Source organism: Dreissena polymorpha, chromosome 14 (assembly GCF_020536995.1).
Source record: "Dreissena polymorpha isolate Duluth1 chromosome 14, UMN_Dpol_1.0, whole genome shotgun sequence".
Classification (NCBI taxonomy): Eukaryota; Metazoa; Mollusca; class Bivalvia; order Myida; family Dreissenidae; genus Dreissena; species Dreissena polymorpha.
In genome coordinates, this window is record NC_068368.1 from 19,351,259 (window position 1) to 19,368,670 (window position 17,412).

The following is a 17,412-nucleotide window of genomic DNA, read 5'->3' on the forward strand; positions in this document are numbered from 1 at the left end:
CATTTAAGTGTGTATGTATATAACTGTTGTTAGCATTTTTTTTCCAAACTGCCTGTCGCCCACATACATTTTCCAATTAATCTGGCTTTTCAAGCTATGTTTGTTCCAATAAAAAGTCAGGGCAGACATATTAAAGGGAGAATCTTACTTGATAGGAGGGACAATCTACCTTTACAGACATCTTAAAGGGACAACCTACCTTGATAGACATGTAAAATGGGCAATCTATTTTGACAGACATGCTTAAGGGGTAGACTACCTTGATAAAATTGTTTTTTAAGGGGCAATCTACATTGACAGACATGTAAAAGGGGCAATCTACCTTGACAGTCATGTAATAGGGGCAATCTACCTTGACAAACATGTAAAAGGGGCAATCTACCTTGATAGACATGTAAAAGGGGCAATCTACCTTGACATACATGCTTAAGGTGTAGACTACCTTGATTAACATGTCTATGGGGCAACCTACCTTGACAGACATGTAAAAGGGGCAATCTACCTTGACAGACATGTAAAAAGGGCAATCTACCTTGACAGTCATGTAATAGGGGCAATCTACCTTGACAGTCATGTAATAGGGGCAATCTACGTTGACAGACATGTAAAAGGGGCAATCTACCTTGACAGACATGTAAAAGGGGCAATCTACATTGACAGTCATGTAAAAGGGGCAATCTACCTTGACAGACATCTTTAAGGGACAATCTACCTTGATAGACAGTAAAAGTGACAATCTACCTTAACAGACATGTAAAAAGGGCAAACTACCTTGACAGACATGTAAAAGGGGCAATCTACCTTGACAGACATGTAAAAGGGGCAATTTACCTTGACAGACATGTAAAAGGGGCAATCTACCTTGACAGACATGTACAATGGGCAATCTACCTTGACAGACATGCTTAAGGTGTAGACTACCTTGATTAACATGTTTAAGGGGCAATCTACCTTGATGGACATGTTAAAGGGACAGTCTACCTTCATTCACATGTTCAATGGACAATCTAGCTTCACAGACATGTTAAAAGTGCAATCTACATTGACAGAAATGTTAAAGGGACAATCTACCTTGAAAGACATGTTAAAAGGTAAGTCTACCTTGACAGACATCTTCAATGGACAATCTACCTTCACAGACATTTTAAAGGGACAATCTACCTTGATGGAAAAGTTAAAGAGTCATGCTAACTTGACAGACAGGGTAGACTACCTTGATGGACATCTGAAAGGGGCAATCTACCTTGACAGACATGTTAAACCTACCTTGATGGACATGTTTAAGGGGCAATCTACCTTGACAGACATGTTAAAGGGCCACCCTACCTTGATGGACATGTTGGCCTCATGAAGACGCTTTCTGAGAACCTCAATCTCCACTTCATGGCCACAGACATCCTGCAGAACATAAACTAAAAATTTACAGACCGTGCAAGGAAATCAAAATATTGCTAAATATATCATATATGTCAGCATGTAATTTAGTAGTTGTTTATGACTTTTTATTTGAATCATAAATGTGTGGATTTCTGTTTTTCTCAAATGGGGAATTCTCATTTGTAATTTGCATATGCTTTTGTGTTAAATTCGTGGATTGGGCAGCAACAAAATTAATTAAAATTAATGTCCCATGCATCATGATTTAACAGTAGCTTCAATATCAAAAGAATGTGCATCTTAATTTGATCTGAAAATAAACAAGCAAATTCGTTGAATTGATATCCCCCGCCATTATTCTTCTGGACACAAGATATGGCTCCGGACACAAAAAAAAGCATTTTTTCAAAATACAAAGGGCCATAACTCCGTTATTATTCGATGGTGTACAATGCTATTTGGCATGCATCATCCTCTTATCCATATATATACTCATACCAAGTTTCAATGAAATCCGCCAAAGCACTTCGAAGAAATGGCTCCTGACACAAAAGTGCCAGACGGACGGAAGGACAATGCCAAACAAAATCCCTCTGCCTATGGCGGGGGATAACAATAACTGCTCTTAAACAAGAGCTGTCTCCATCGGAAGACATATGCCCCCAAAAAACGCTTTTTCGAAACCTAAATGCATATTTTGAAACCTAAACGCGGACCCTAAGTTCAAGGTCAAGGTCAAAGGGGTCAAAATTTGTGTGCGTAATGAAAAGCCTTGTCCATATACACATGCATACCAAATATGATATTTACATCTGAAGCGACATATAAGTAATGAGCATTTTTCGAGCGGAAACGCAATTTTTTGATGATTCAAGAGCCATAACTCAGAAGTGCCTAGGTAAATTTGGCCGATTATGGAACTTAACCTAGATTGTATTGCCTTACTAATTTTTATGAAGTTTGGTGAGGATCCGATAACAAATGCTTGAGTTATTGAGCAGAAACGAGAACAAACTCAATATTTCGATGATTCATGGGCTGTAACTCAGGAGTGTCTTGGTCAATATGGCCGATTATGGAACTTAACCTAGATTGTATTGCCTTACTAATTTTTATGAAGTTTGGTAAAGATCCGATGACAATTACTTGAGTAATTGAGCGGAAACGAGAAAAAACTCAAGATTTCGATGATTCAAGGGCCGTTACTCAGGAGTGTCATGGCCAATTTGGCTGATTATCAAACTTGACCTATATCTTATGACCTTACACATTTTCATGAAGTTTGGTGAAGATCCTATGACATTGCTTGAGTTATTGAGCAGAAAAGAGAAAAAAAAACAATTTTACGATAATTCAAGGAGTGTCTTGGTCAATTACGCCGATTATCGAACATGACCTAGATCTTATAGCCTAACACATTTTCATGAAGTTTGGTTAAGATCCTAAGACATTTGCTCGAGTTATTGAGCGGAAACGAGAAAAATCCCAATTTTACGATAATTCAAGGGCCGTAACTCAGGAGTGTCTGGGTCAAATTGGCCGATTATCGAACTTGACCTAGATGTTATAGCCTAACACATATTCATGAAGTTTGTTGAAGATCTGATGACAATTGCTTGACTTATTGAGCGAAAACTTATCCGGACAGACTAACTGACTGACTGACGGACGGTGCGATTTAATATGCCCCGGAACCTATGTTCTGGGGGCATAAAAATAAAAACATAATAAGGAATATAGGTTACATTACAGATTTTTTTAAGTTTCTCCAGGATACAGACAAAAACTTAAAATTTAATGACATTCAGACCTACCCAACAAGAAACTCTATTTAGTTTAGTTCTGGAATATAGATGGATGGATACATGTAGAAAGATAGATAGATAGATAGATAGATAGATAGATAGATAGATAGATAGATAGATAGATAGATAGATAGATAGATAGATAGATAGATAGATAGATAGATAGATAGATAGATAGATAGATAGATAGATAGATAGATAGATAGATAGATAGATAGATAGATAGATAGATAGATATACATGTATACATGTAGATAGATAAATATTTACATGAAGATAGATAGATACATGAAGATAGCTAGCTAGCTAGATATATACATGTAGATAGATATACATGTATACATGTAGATAGATATATACATGTAGATAGAACCATGTAAATAGATAGATAGATAAATGTAGATAAATACATATATACATGTAAAAAGATAGATAAATAGATGTAGATAGATAAATAGATACATGTAGATAGATGTATAAGCCCAGTTTTCACAAAACAATGTTCATATTAACTAATTGCGAATAAATTGGGAGATTGATAGAACAGTAAAATATTCAAACTGCATGATATTTCCATATTGTTTAGGTGAATGTATCTGAATTTTCCTTCTTAATCTTTTCACGCTGAGAAGCAAACTAACAAGAGCTGTCAGAGGACAGCGCGCTCGACTATTCGTGTATTTGACAGTATAACATAAGCCATCATGGAGACGGGGGGGGGGGGGGGGAGGGGAGGGGGGATATAATGTGGGTGTGTGGTCATTTAATAGATGATCTTTCAAAAATAAGGAAAAAAAAATATTTATTTATTATTTTTTTGGGGGGGGGGGGATTCTGGGGTGGGGCATGGGGGATGGTTTGGGTGGAGTGCATTGTGGTATATCAGGTAAGTGTTGTTTTTTCAAAGTTGATATATCAAATGTGATCATAAATAAAGAAGTTATGGCAATTTAAGCAAAATGTTCAATAATCTAAGTATAAAAGGGGCCATAATTCTGTCAAAATGCTTGATACAGTTGTCTGTTCTTGTTTATAGATTGGGATCATGTTGGTAAAGAAGTATGCAAAATATAAAAACAATATGTCAAAGGACATAGGAAATATTTGGGGTAGTACGCAAACTTTAACATAGATTTATCAATAATATGCATATTCTAAGTATAAAAGGGGCAATAATTCTGTCAAAATGCTTGATACAGTTGTCTGCTTTTCTTTATAGATTGGGGTCATGTTGGTAAAGAAGTATGCAAAATATAAAAGCAATATGTCAAAGGACATAGGAAATATTCGGGGTAGTACGCAAACTTTAACATTTGCACGCTTACAGTAACGGGAACGCCGACGTGAGTAGGATAGCTCCACTATATATATTTCATATATCGTCGCTGTCGTTATCAAACCTTGTAGCTCCAAAATTTCAATTTTTTTTCCGTCTTTTCCGAATATATGAAGTCCGGCGCGTGTTTTGTGCTATATCTCGTAGCTCTACGCCAATCAGAGCCCTTGAAAAAGCCATTTCACCTATACGTACGTCATTTTGTTTGGACAAATTTGACAACAACGTTTTTATTTTTATTTTATATTTGCAGCTACGAGGTTTCCTATCAGGACGAATTGTCATACCTCATAAAAATGACAAAACTGTGGTGACAAAATATTGTAGCTACCACTTCTGAATAGCAGTATGACTTATCAGTATGACTTGCGCGTCTACGGCTTATACCGTATTTTGCAGCTTCATTTGTTTGGTGTTTTTACAGAATTTCAATTTCTAAAACATCGTTATAAAAAAATGTGACGGTTTTTTCTCTCTCCTGAAAAGTTGCCATTTTGTAGCTACGAGGTTTGAGAACGACAGCAACGATATAATAGTCGAGCTAACAATGGCTATATGCATCCTGCATAAAACCAGAACAGCCTGCACTTCACTCACAGTCTGTTCAGGTTTTATGCTGATTGCTGCTTATCAGTATATAACGGTTTGAAATGACGGCATTTAAACTTATATCTAGAAAGAAAGGTCTTTATATTGAATATAATTTTCTAAGCGACAACAGATACCTCAAAAAGCTAATCTAAGTGGTTAAAGGTTAAGTCAGCCAATAAAAGGTTGTGCTGATTATCTGGCTGAACAAGCGCCACCTACTTTTCCCTGTCGTAGTTGTGCAATGGTTCCCTGCAAGTGTGAGTTTAGCCTATCAGCCTGCTCCAGCTGGTTCCTGGTCTCCACTTCAACACTCGCCCTCTGCTGTAGAATCTGGTACTCGGCTTGAGTCATGGAAACATGGCCAGGGAACCCATCAGGCTCCTACAGGATGTGAAACAAAAAAAAACTGTGACTATTTGATCATTTAGCTCCATTTAAAATCCATGTTTGACAAATAGAAATATGCTAGATTTAAACAAGCATATATTTCTTTTACACACAACTACTAATCTGAAAAATATACAGAATACACAGAATGTGTACTCAGAAGTGAAGTACATGATATATGTATATGATATGAGCATACATCACAATTATTCTAACTTGTAAATGAGTTTCTCCCTGGGAAAAAGTGGCTTAATGCATTTGCTTCAAGATTAGCCTGTGCAGTCCACAAAGGCTAAGAAGGGAAACGCTTTCCGCTTCTATGGTATTTTTCGTCGCTCTAAAACGAATGTGCAGTTCAGCCTCAAAGTATCGTCCCAGATTAGCCTGTGTGGACTGAAAGTATCGTCCCAGATTAGCCTGTGTGGACTGAAAGTATCGTCCCAGATTAGCCTGTGTGGACTGTAAAGGCTTATCTGGCATGGCACTTTACGCACAAGCATTAAGCCCATATCCATAGAGAGTCGTTTTCAGCTCAGTTTTCACGGAATGTTGTTCAAATATACATCATGAGTTTCTTACCTCTGGGCTGTTTCCCGAAAAGTCCTTGTTCTGTGTTTGCAGTCTTGACTGCAGTTCCGCTAACGTTGTCTGTAGAACTATGATACGACGCTGACATTCCTCCAATGTCCTTGGCAACTTCATGCTGCCAGACCCCATCTGGCTGCCATCTAGAGTCTGGAAATGTCAAAATGTGTAACCATGGTGTCTTCTTAAATTTATTACATCTTATCAAAACAGTATTTTGGTACAGATTCTGTGCTGTTATATAGTCTATGGGCTGTGCTCAGTGAAAAGGGGGTTTAATGCATGTGTGTAAAGTGTCCTCCCAGATTAGCCTGAGCAGTCCGCACAGGCTAATCAAGGATGACACTTTCTGCTTAAACTGGATATTTGCTAAGAACACTTTCTTTGAACAAAAAATATCATAAAAGGAGAAAGTGTTGTCCCTGATAAGCCTGGTCGGACTGCACAGGCTAATCTGGGACTACACTTTACGCACATGCATTAAACCCCCTTTTCACAGAGCCAGGCTCATATATATATATATATATATATATATAAATATATATATATATATATATATATTTATATTTCCCCAAGTATCAAAGTATGGTCAGTCATGTTGCATTTGGTTTATCAACTTATCTCATGGAATCATAAGCTAAATAGGACTTTTTAAAAAGGATTTTCTATAAATTGGAATAAAATATGTCTTTTTAATTTGCTATGCAAAATATTTCAGGTAATCTTAAGGTTGCCATATTCATTGGTATAATATTAAGAAATTAATGGTTGCACAAGTCATGTTCATATTTTTTTCTTTGTCAAGCATAATTTTTTGTAAGTATTCATTTTGTTGTTAAAATTACCTATCCTGTTCAGAGTTAAAATGCCAATCAAATGCTGGAACTACTATATTCATAAATGTATTCATAATATGCTAATATTAACCCTTTTCCACTTACATACATAATTTCAGGCATTTGTAGTCCCTTAGAAAGTTATATTTAATGTAAGAACTTTCTTACTAGATTGAAGATTTTAAGGCTTTATCTCCAAACCTTAGATACTGATGAGCAGCAAACAGCATAAAACCTGAACAGACTGCGAGTTACTCACTTTTCACTTTGCTTTTAAGTTGGAAATGGTTAAATATTAGGGGGCAGCTCATGTTGATTCTAATATATACAACTGATTACGTGATCCATATAATGCAGTTAATTTTAATTACTTTAAAGTAAGCATTGCAGATAACAAGATACTGACATTTCATCTAATCTGATATCTGTATTTGGACATTGTCTTGCATGAAGCCATCTCTATTTTCTATAAGATAACAAATTCAGCTGTTATCAACTCAGATGTTGAGGCCTGATATATCTGATTCCTATTGTGATTTAAAGTCAATTATTCTGCCTAGCCCACAAGTCCCTGTCAATCAGCCTGCCTTGCCCATACCTTCATCAGTAATAGGACTTGCAAATATTTGTTCAACACAGCCAGCTGACATTTTCATAGCTTGGCAAACACTGTTATCATGAACAGAATTCAATACTCTCTCTCTCTCTCTCCTGTCCAAGTAAACCATGTCCTAAAATCTATGCATTTCTCTATACTGTCTGTTCAAATGCGAAACAGGTATTTTCTAATAAGATATCATCAAATTTACTATTTTCTGACCATGCTTTTGCAAAGAATGTGTTTAATAGGAATTTTTCAAAATGAATTACAACATTTTTCCCAAACAGCTACATCAAGATTTAAAACCAACTACAAATCATTAAAAACAATCAAATAACTATAAAAAAACACTTATGTCTAACAAATGTCTAAACAAAATCCTAATGCCTTCAAAACCAAATTGTGAATGTAGTGCAGAAAAGAATTAAAATCAATGTCAGGTCATTATTTGTACTGTTAAACATCTACAAGCAAGTCACTCTTTTAATATTGAAAGGCAATATTTTAGGTTTTGTAAAGTTTTTTTCTCACATTTTTAAAGGTAAATTTTGTTGAAAACTCAGAAAAGATTGTATTTCTTTTTTTTAATTTGATAGTATCAAATGACATTTCGATACTAAGGCAATTATAAAATCATTGAACAACATGGTAACAATTTTTTTGGTCAATTTTGAGATGTTTATTTGGCCCATTCCCTTTTTATTTATATATAAAGGTAAATAAAATGCAACATTTAGTTAATATTCCTATGAAGCTATATGACTTGGCCTTATTACATATAATATTGGAAACACTTATTCACAATAAAAAAAAAAAGTTAGCCTAAAAAACCTACATACAGGCCCCAACTTTAAAACAAAGCGATTTATCCCAAACCAAAGTTTCCCAACCCCATTCCCAAAATTGTGGGAAAAAAATGCTTACACAGTGAGAGCTGTACCCACCTTTATACTGGAAGTTTCAAGCTCCTGTAGGCGATACTTAAGCGTGTTCTCACTGCGCTGCAGCCGGCTCAGCCTGTCCCTGTGCACCGAGTCCGCCTCCTCAAGGGATCGAACCCGCGCCTCCAAATCCACCTTCTGCAGCCTCAATGTCTTCTGCTCTGCATGAAGTGCAATCTCACTGCTCTGTAAAGCCTCATTTTCCCGCCTCAGCCGGACCTCTGCCTCCCGAAGCACCTGCAGTGTTTTTTTTCATTCAAACTTAGGTCCGGTAGGGGGACTAATAGAAACAAGTTATCTTTCTCTCCAATAGGACCTAGAAAAAAACAATTAAAGGTCCCCCCCCAAAAAAAACAGGAAAAAGCCTTAACATTCAGTTCGTCTCCCATTAAGCTCTATAAGTAGAACCTAAGTAAATGTAATATTTTAATCACTCATATTCTCAATTTTAGAGAACATGTAAGCCAAAAAACTGAATCATTTATTTCCTAAATAAAGGTAAAAATACGTGATTTTTCCCAACCCAAAGGGCCCTGGCCCAATGCCCAAAATGGTGAAAAAAAAGCACTGACCTGCAGTTCACTTGCCATATCTTCATGGCGACCCTGCACAGCATGCAACTGCTTGCTCAGCGGCGAGTTCTCCACCATGGCATGATGCAGACGCTGCTGAAGGTCAAAGTTAACATGCTCGAGTTCCACGACCCGAGCATGCGCGTTAGCACCGAACGTCTCCAACTCTATCACAGTCGACTGCAACGTCTGCATGATATTCTCCTGATTCTTACTTCTCTGTGCCAAGTCGGTCTCTGCAGACTCCAATTCCTTCAACCGCAGCTGCAGATATTCCGAGCGCTCGCAAAACGCACTCTTTTCCGTCTCCAAATTTTTCACTTTCTGCTTGAGCGTCTGTTCCTTCTCTGACATTTCCCGGACGGAGGACTCCAGTGTACGTGACTTGGTCTGCAGGATCTTCTCGTCAAGCTTGTACTGCTTCACGAGGTCTTTTAGCCTCTCCTCGAGGATCTCAAGGTCACGGATGCGGTCGTCCTTGACGTCCAGTTCACCCTCCATCTCATCCAGACGAGCGTACAGAGAGTTCTCACTCTTCTCAAAGTTGGTGACCTGCACGTTAATAATAATTTATATTGTTGGTAACCTGCATGTTAATAATAATTTATATTGTTGGTAACCTGCACGTTAATAATAATTTATATTGTTGGTGACCTGCACGTTAATAATAATTTATATTGTTGGTAACCTGCACATGAATAATAATTTATATTGTTGGTAACCTGCACATGAATAATAATTTATATTGTTGGTGACCTGCACGTTAATAATAATTTATATTGTTGGTGACCTGCACGTTAATAATAATTTATATTGTTGGTGACCTGCACGTTAATAATAATTTATATTGTTGGTGACCTGCACGTTAATAATAATTTATATTGTTGGTAACCTGCACGTTAATAATAATTTATATTGTTGGTGACCTGCACGTTAATAATAATTTATATTGTTGGTGACCTGCACGTTAATAATAATTTATATTGTTGGTGACCTGCACGTTAATAATAATTTATATTGTTGGTGACCTGCACGTTAATAATAATTTATATTGTTGGTGACCTGCACGTTCATAATAATTTATATTGTTGGTGACCTGCACATTAATAATAATTTATATTGTTGGTGACCTGCACGTTAATAATAATTTATATTGTTGGTGACCTGCACGTTAATAATAATTTATATTGTTGGTGACCTGCACGTTAATAATAATTTATATTGTTGGTGACCTGCACGTTAATAATAATTTATATTGTTGGTAATCTGTACATGAATAACAATTTATAATGTTTGTAACCTGCACATGCATAACAATTTATAGTGTTGTTGTGCTGTTAACCTGCAAATGAATAACAATTTATAGTGTTTGTAACCTGCATGTTAATACAATTTATAACGTTGGCAATCTATACATGAATAACAATTTATTATGTTGGTAACCTGCACATGATAATAATTTATAACATGAGCCGAATTCTGGGAAAACTTGGTTAATTCATGTGCATACATGTAGTAATTCATGTGCATACATGTAGTAATTCATGTGCATACATGTAGTAATTCATGTGCATACATGTATTAATTCATGTGCATACATGTAGTAATTCATGTGCATACATGTAGTAATTCATGTGCATACATGTAGTAATTCATGTGCATACATGTAGTAATTCATGTGCATACATGTAGTAATTCATGTGCATACATGTAGTAATTCATGTGCATACATGTTGTAATTCATGTGCATACATGTAGTAATTCATGTGCATACATGTAGTTTTATCACAGATTAGCCTCTGCAGTTTGCACAAACTAATCAGGGACGCCACTTTCCACCTAAAAGACTGCCTTTAAAAATCTGATAAAGCAGAAAGTGCTGTTCCTGATATGCCTGTGCAGACTGCACAGGCTAATCTGGGACAACATTAAGCACATGCATTAAGCACCCTTTTTCCAGAGCGAGGCTGGCTTGCTCACCTGCTCCTGTAGGTTGCGCTGACTCAGCTGTAGTTGGCGTATGACCACATTCTGTTCATGGATCGTGTTCTTGTCCTTCCGTGCAATCTGATGAAGCTCATCTCGGTCGCACTCCAGGTCGCTCACCTGCAAGGTGCAAACAATGTTCTCAACTTAAGGTTACATTAACTTAATTGAACCATGATCTGGAAAAACCAGCTTTAACTCATGTGTTTCATATAGTGTCATCCCAGGGATGCCTGAGCAGGCTTATTTGGGATGACACTTTGCGCTTTTATGGTATTTGTAATTGAAAGAAAGTCACTTCTTTACAAAAACTTAGTTTCGGAAAACAAACGTCATCCTTGATTAGCCTGTGCACACTGCACAGGCTGATTTGCTGCGACACTTTTCAAACATGCATTAAACTCTGTTTTCCAGAGTGAGGCTCGATTAAATTTATCATACAAATATGACAGTTTTCTTTTATTCATTAAAATACATGAAATTTTTCAGCCAATACATTCGTTTTTACTATAGTATGATTTATAAACAAAAAAATCAAGAAGTAGATTTTTTTACCACAAACAGTCAAGAAATACAATTAAATGTTATATTTTTGAAATTGAAATTATGTAAATGCCAGACCACAGGAAAATGTACGCGATTAACATGGTGTAAAACTTTTACCTAAAGAAATTAAGAGCTTCCCTAGCATATCCCGATTAGGCTAACATGGTTAAAATACCTGTGGATTGGTCCAAAAAATATGTACACTTGTTTTCAATTAAGAGAGGTCTGTAACCATCACACTTCTCAAGATCCTATTCTTGGGGCATTAATTTTTGTTGATTTCCTTGGGATGACAGATCCACAAATAACCATAAACACATCCGAAAATGACAAAAATTATATTGCTCTTTTTTTTTCAAAAACAAAAATGCACGAATTTAGGTTACCATAAAAATGTAATAAAATAAAAACTCAATTATATGCAGCCAAATAGAAATGATTTTACAGTATAAAAATTCTAATCACGTAAATTTGCTCACCTGTTGTTTGAGATGTTTTTCCAGCTTCTCAAGCTCCCTGATTCGTTGCCGCAGAACGTCCTCTGCCCTGTCCATCATGGCCGCTGACCCCGCAGAGGATTCTGGGTAGCCAAAGTATCCTGTGTCAGAGTCCTCTGACTCTAGGCTGCCGTGCGTGGGTGGCACATTCACATGGATGGTTTCTGATTGGCCGAGACTCTGTAGCAGGTGCAGGCTGTGAAGGCGAGCAGACGGAGGCACGTCAATGTTGATCGTCTTGGAGGGCTCGAGATTGTGTAAGCCTACGCTGGACTGAATTCCGATATCATGTTGCTCGCAGTTCTGGTATCTGCATAATCATAAAAAAAACATCAGCTGCGCTCTGGGAAACAGAGCTTAAGGAATGTACACAGGCTAATTTAGGATGACACTTTTCACTTTTAAGGAATTTTCATTAAAAAAAAATCTTTTGAACGAAAATAGACTATAGGCAGAAAGTGTGCTCTCTGATAAGCCTGTGCAGACTGTGCAGGCCAATCTGGGATGACAATTTATGCACATGCATCAAGCCAGTTTCTCCAGAGGGAGACTTACATTCACAAGGTGGTCCAACCTTGTATACTTGTATACCATTGGTAACACAATTCAACTTTAATGCAACTACTTTCACATACATTTAAGACACACATATATCATTGTTACCTTTTGTGACTGATATATTGATTAATACAAATCCCTAAACTTTGGTAAATATTTGACTTAATACTTCCACAACAACTGACAACCGCCAAATAGCTCCTATATTCAAACACAAGCGAATTCTCAAAGCGGAAAGGGAGAAATATCAGATCAAGACATCAATAATTCATTGTGTATTGAACTGTACCTTACCACAGGAATATCAAACCCCCCTGTCATACTAGAGATGAAGAATGCATTATCAGCTGTAACAATATGGTACCTGCCAATATGGACAGTCATACATACACCTAAAGACATTTCACTCTCCATTGTCACAGATATTCTTAAGTACCAACTGACCTTTATGACTAAATTGTCATTCAATTATCAACAACATTGAATATGGCATACAATCCTAGCAACAAAGATGTGCACTTAAAATGCAGCACCAGAATGTGACAATAGATCTATTGCACCATGGTAATATTGACTCATTCTTCTATATTGGAAACTATCAGCTGTTACATTTGTGTCTTGCTCTGGGAGACTGGGAAAACTGGGTTTAATGCATGTGAAGAAAGTGTTGTCCATGATAAGTCTACACAGTCTTCACAGGTTAATCAGAGAAGGCATTTTCTGCCTAAACTGGATTTTCTCTTAAAGAACAGACTTCCATTTATGGCCAGCACAATGGCACCTTGTAATTAACAAATATATTTACAGACAACTACCAACTGTTCTTACAATTGTACAGCTGCATTTACTTTTTTTTTCAACTGTCATTGCATTATATATCAAAGCGCTGAAGGCACTGAAGTTGTTTGCTGTTGTCGTCCTTGATTAGCTTGTGCGCATTGCACAGGCTAATCAGTGTGCACAGGCTAATCTTATTTGACATGCATTAAGCCCCGCTTTCCCTGAAAGCAGCCAATATGTACAGGTTTCAATGATAAACACTAGACTGGCCAATGTCGTCTTACAAGCTGGTATATACACTCACTGCTAGAGCAGAATCATTTGTCATCTGCTGCAGACAGGCAGCGGTAATCGTCCCTAGCAGAGTGAGCTGCGGTTCTTACCGTAGCTAAGGCTTCTAAGCACATACTGATTTGCAAAACATGCTCTGTAAATTTAGTCGGCCGCTAACGTGACCAACTAATAAATAGAAAGATTCCTATGTTAATATTAACATTGACTCAAGTACTGTTTGATGGGATATAAACAGTAATGAATTTTACTTTTAAAATTCTTATTTACATGTATACAATTGTATACTAAGTAAAATACAACCATACCGACATAATCCTTTTCATTAAAAATCCAATCAAGATCAACATGTGCACCAACCTTTACCACTTTAATCCAAAAGAATGGTCGAAAAAAACAATATCAGCTGAATATTAAACTTATATCTGATACATTACAGATTATCAAACATGACTAGGCCTGATACTTTGCCATTTTAATCCCTCTATTATAGTGTACACTAGTGTATTGAAGCAGTAAACTGATCTAACTCTATCATTTTCCATTCATCAATAGGATTTACAATTTTACACTGTCCAAAATAGGAAAGGCGCCAACTTTTCACACTTTTCACAACTATCACCAAGCTCTTTAAGTAAAATACACATTCTTCTGTGTATCATCCTTTCACATGAATTGCAGTTACATATATTTTAGCAGATCATAAATCGTGCATTATTGTTGATGTCTGTTTAATAATTAACCTGGCAGGTTTAATTGTGTATATCTGGCTGTGATGACTTTTAACTTGATGTCCTTAGGTAAATACAGAGTACAAAGCTTCCAGGTTTTAAATCTAGAGACAACTACTGTGTGGAGATTTATGACTCAGAAAATTAATTACCATAATAACAACAATTTAAATAATAATAATAATGATGATGATATTATTATTATTAATAATAAAAAAATACAATAATAATACTAATAATTATCATAGTTATAAATAAAAAATAAAATAAATAATAATACTAATAAATAAATTAATAATGCTAATAATTAATAATAATAATAATTATTTGTATTATTATAAAATTGAAAATTCACCAAAATGTTGTCCACTTCTTGTACATAGAACACTATAGTCTTGACACAGGTGTTCAGTATAGACAATCTATAGTACTTAGTGTCATCAATAGAGAGACAGTGTATTGATCTGCCATCTTGGAGTCACCACTTAACTGTGCACTGTGAAGGTATGGCAGATGGCTGTATCAGTATATACTGCACAGGGAAGTGAATTAACAACTTCCAGCTCAAAAGCAAAGTGAAAATGGCTTTTGCAACCAGCATAAAACCAGAACAGCCTGTAAGTCACTTGCAGCCTGTTCAGGTTTTATGCTGTTTGCTGCTCATCAGTAACTAAGGGTTGGAAATGAAGCATCTAAAACTTGAATTTAGAAAGAAAGGTCTTTAATTAAATGTAACTTTTAAAGAAACTACACATGCGTCAAAATAGGTATATAAGTGGTAAAGAGTTAACATCTACCAGCTCAAATTCAAAGTGAAAACAGTACTATGCAACCAACATTAAACACTGAACAGCCTGGGAACAGGCTGCAAGGAACTTTGCAGTTTATTTTTGTTTTATGTTGTTTTCTGCTCTTAGGGTTGGAAATGACGCCTTTAAAACAGGAATCTTTTCGGAGAGGTCTTTAATTTTATTTGATACATGATCATTTGAAAGGGACTACAAAAGCCTCAATACGCATATCTGAGTAGCAAAAAGTTGAGGTGCACTTTATAAAAATCTGTCAGTTGTGTAAAAAATTGTTATGTGGTTTTCATAAAAAAATGATATGCATGATTGGTAATTCAAGCTAGTGTGAAGGGATTTTATATAAAAACAAGATGTGTTTGTGAAACACAATGTCCCCCTATATGATGTTTGACCTTGTAGGATGACCTTGACCTTGTGAAGGATGACCTTGACCTTTCACCACTCAAAATGTGCAGCTCCATGAGATACACATGCATGCCAAATATCAAGTTGCTATCTTCAATATTGCAAAAGTATTCATAAAATAAGTGATTTGAGCCACATATATTTGACCTCTGACCTTGAAGGATGACCTTGACCTTTCACCACTCAAAATGTGCAGCTCCATGAGATACACATGCATGCCAAATATCAAGTTGCTATCTTCAATATTGCAAAAGTATTTATAAAATAAGCGATTTGGGCCACATATATTTGACCTCTGACCTTGAAGAATGACCTTGACCTTGACCTTTCACCAGCAAAATGTGCAGCTCCATGAGATACACATGCATGCCAAATATCAAGTTGCTATCTTCAATATTGCAAAAGTATTCATAAAATGAGCGATTTTGGCCACATATATTTGACCTCTGACCATGAAGGATGACCTTGACCTTGACCTTTCACCACTCAAAATGTGCAGCTTCATGAGATACACATGCATGCCAAATATAAAGTTGCTATCTTCAATATAGCAAAAGTTATTGCAAAATGTTAAAGTTGGCGCAAACAGACCAACAGACAGACCACAGACAGACCAACAGACAGACAGGGCAAAAACAATATGTCCCCCACTACCATAGTGGGGGACATAAAAAATACGGGAAAATTTGAAATCCTTCATTACAATATTTTGTTATGCATAGGTATATTAATAAGTTTTAGTAAACATTATGTTTTTAATCTGTTTACCAACTGGTGGTTTTCAGAAATTAAGGAATAAATGTGCTGCATTAATCATACTTGTCATATTCATTTAAGCCCAGCCCTAAAACTAGAGAGTCGCTCACCTGAGATAAAAAGAAATGACCTGTTCTTCAACAACAATGTGACTTAACTATGCAAACAATACAAACAATTCATATAGAAATACAGTTCATAAACTTTCAACAGTTAATCATAGTTAAAACAAGGTTTCGAAAACAATTATTCACTTTCATGTCTAAACTTGGTCAACAGTTTGTGTTCAGTATGAGGCAAATGCCTGTATAAAGCACTAGGATAAACACTCATGATCACTATCAGGGCTTTCCTTAGACCCGACCTCCCGGGTTTTGACGCTTGAAAATTACAGAAGACCCCTTTTTGACTCTTGAGAAAATTACGTCATGCGTCACATTTGACCCGGGGGAATATACCGACTTGCGTCAACGAGATCAAAAGTTGTTAAGACTAAGCGATAATTGGCTCGGGGCGGTGTATCTCATTTAGTACACGCTAATCGTTAACGCCCGTTTCCAATCATCGAAGCACAAGTCCACCCAGTAGGCGGAGTTTGGTTAATTAAGAAATCTAGTATTGACCAATTAAAACACTGCTGGTTCGATGACGCGTGTATTAACTTTCCATTATTTGTCATAGCGTTTGTTATCAGCTGTTTGCGGAAAAGACGTGTATTAAACCCACCTAGTTGCAATAATCCAACTCCCAGCTATTGACCCTCTGAGCTGTACGTATGTACTCATAAAAGCTCAGAGCATTTAAGAAGAACTATAAACCCACCAAAACAGAATGGACTCATCCGCGTCAGTTTTAATAATATTCAATACAAAATAATAACATCTAAATCCACATAACACCGTAAAGCATATTTTGAGATATTTCCAGAGTATGGCAGAATGTATTTCCAAAGCTGAATGCACCCATCACTGTTTCACTTCATGATTGCTCAGTTCAAAGACGCGCGAAAGTTATGCTGGCAT

General features: G+C 36.3%; 1 protein-coding gene across 6 annotated transcripts in view; it reads right to left on the reverse strand.

The window, feature by feature from the left end:
* LOC127856852 (centromere protein F-like) overlaps positions 1-17,412 on the reverse strand; it is a 141,142-nt gene that overhangs the window by 31,484 nt on the left and 92,246 nt on the right. For all 6 annotated transcript variants that reach the window (XM_052393000.1, XM_052393003.1, XM_052393002.1 and 3 more), the window contains 7 exons: positions 12,043-12,370; positions 11,012-11,137; positions 9,032-9,583; positions 8,463-8,696; positions 6,076-6,231; positions 5,329-5,490; positions 1,327-1,398 (listed from right to left, as the gene is read on the reverse strand). In XM_052393000.1, the coding sequence (XP_052248960.1) occupies positions 1,327-1,398; positions 5,329-5,490; positions 6,076-6,231; positions 8,463-8,696; positions 9,032-9,583; positions 11,012-11,137; positions 12,043-12,370 (1,630 nt within the window). The remainder of the gene's footprint in view (positions 1-1,326; positions 1,399-5,328; positions 5,491-6,075; positions 6,232-8,462; positions 8,697-9,031; positions 9,584-11,011; positions 11,138-12,042; positions 12,371-17,412) is intronic.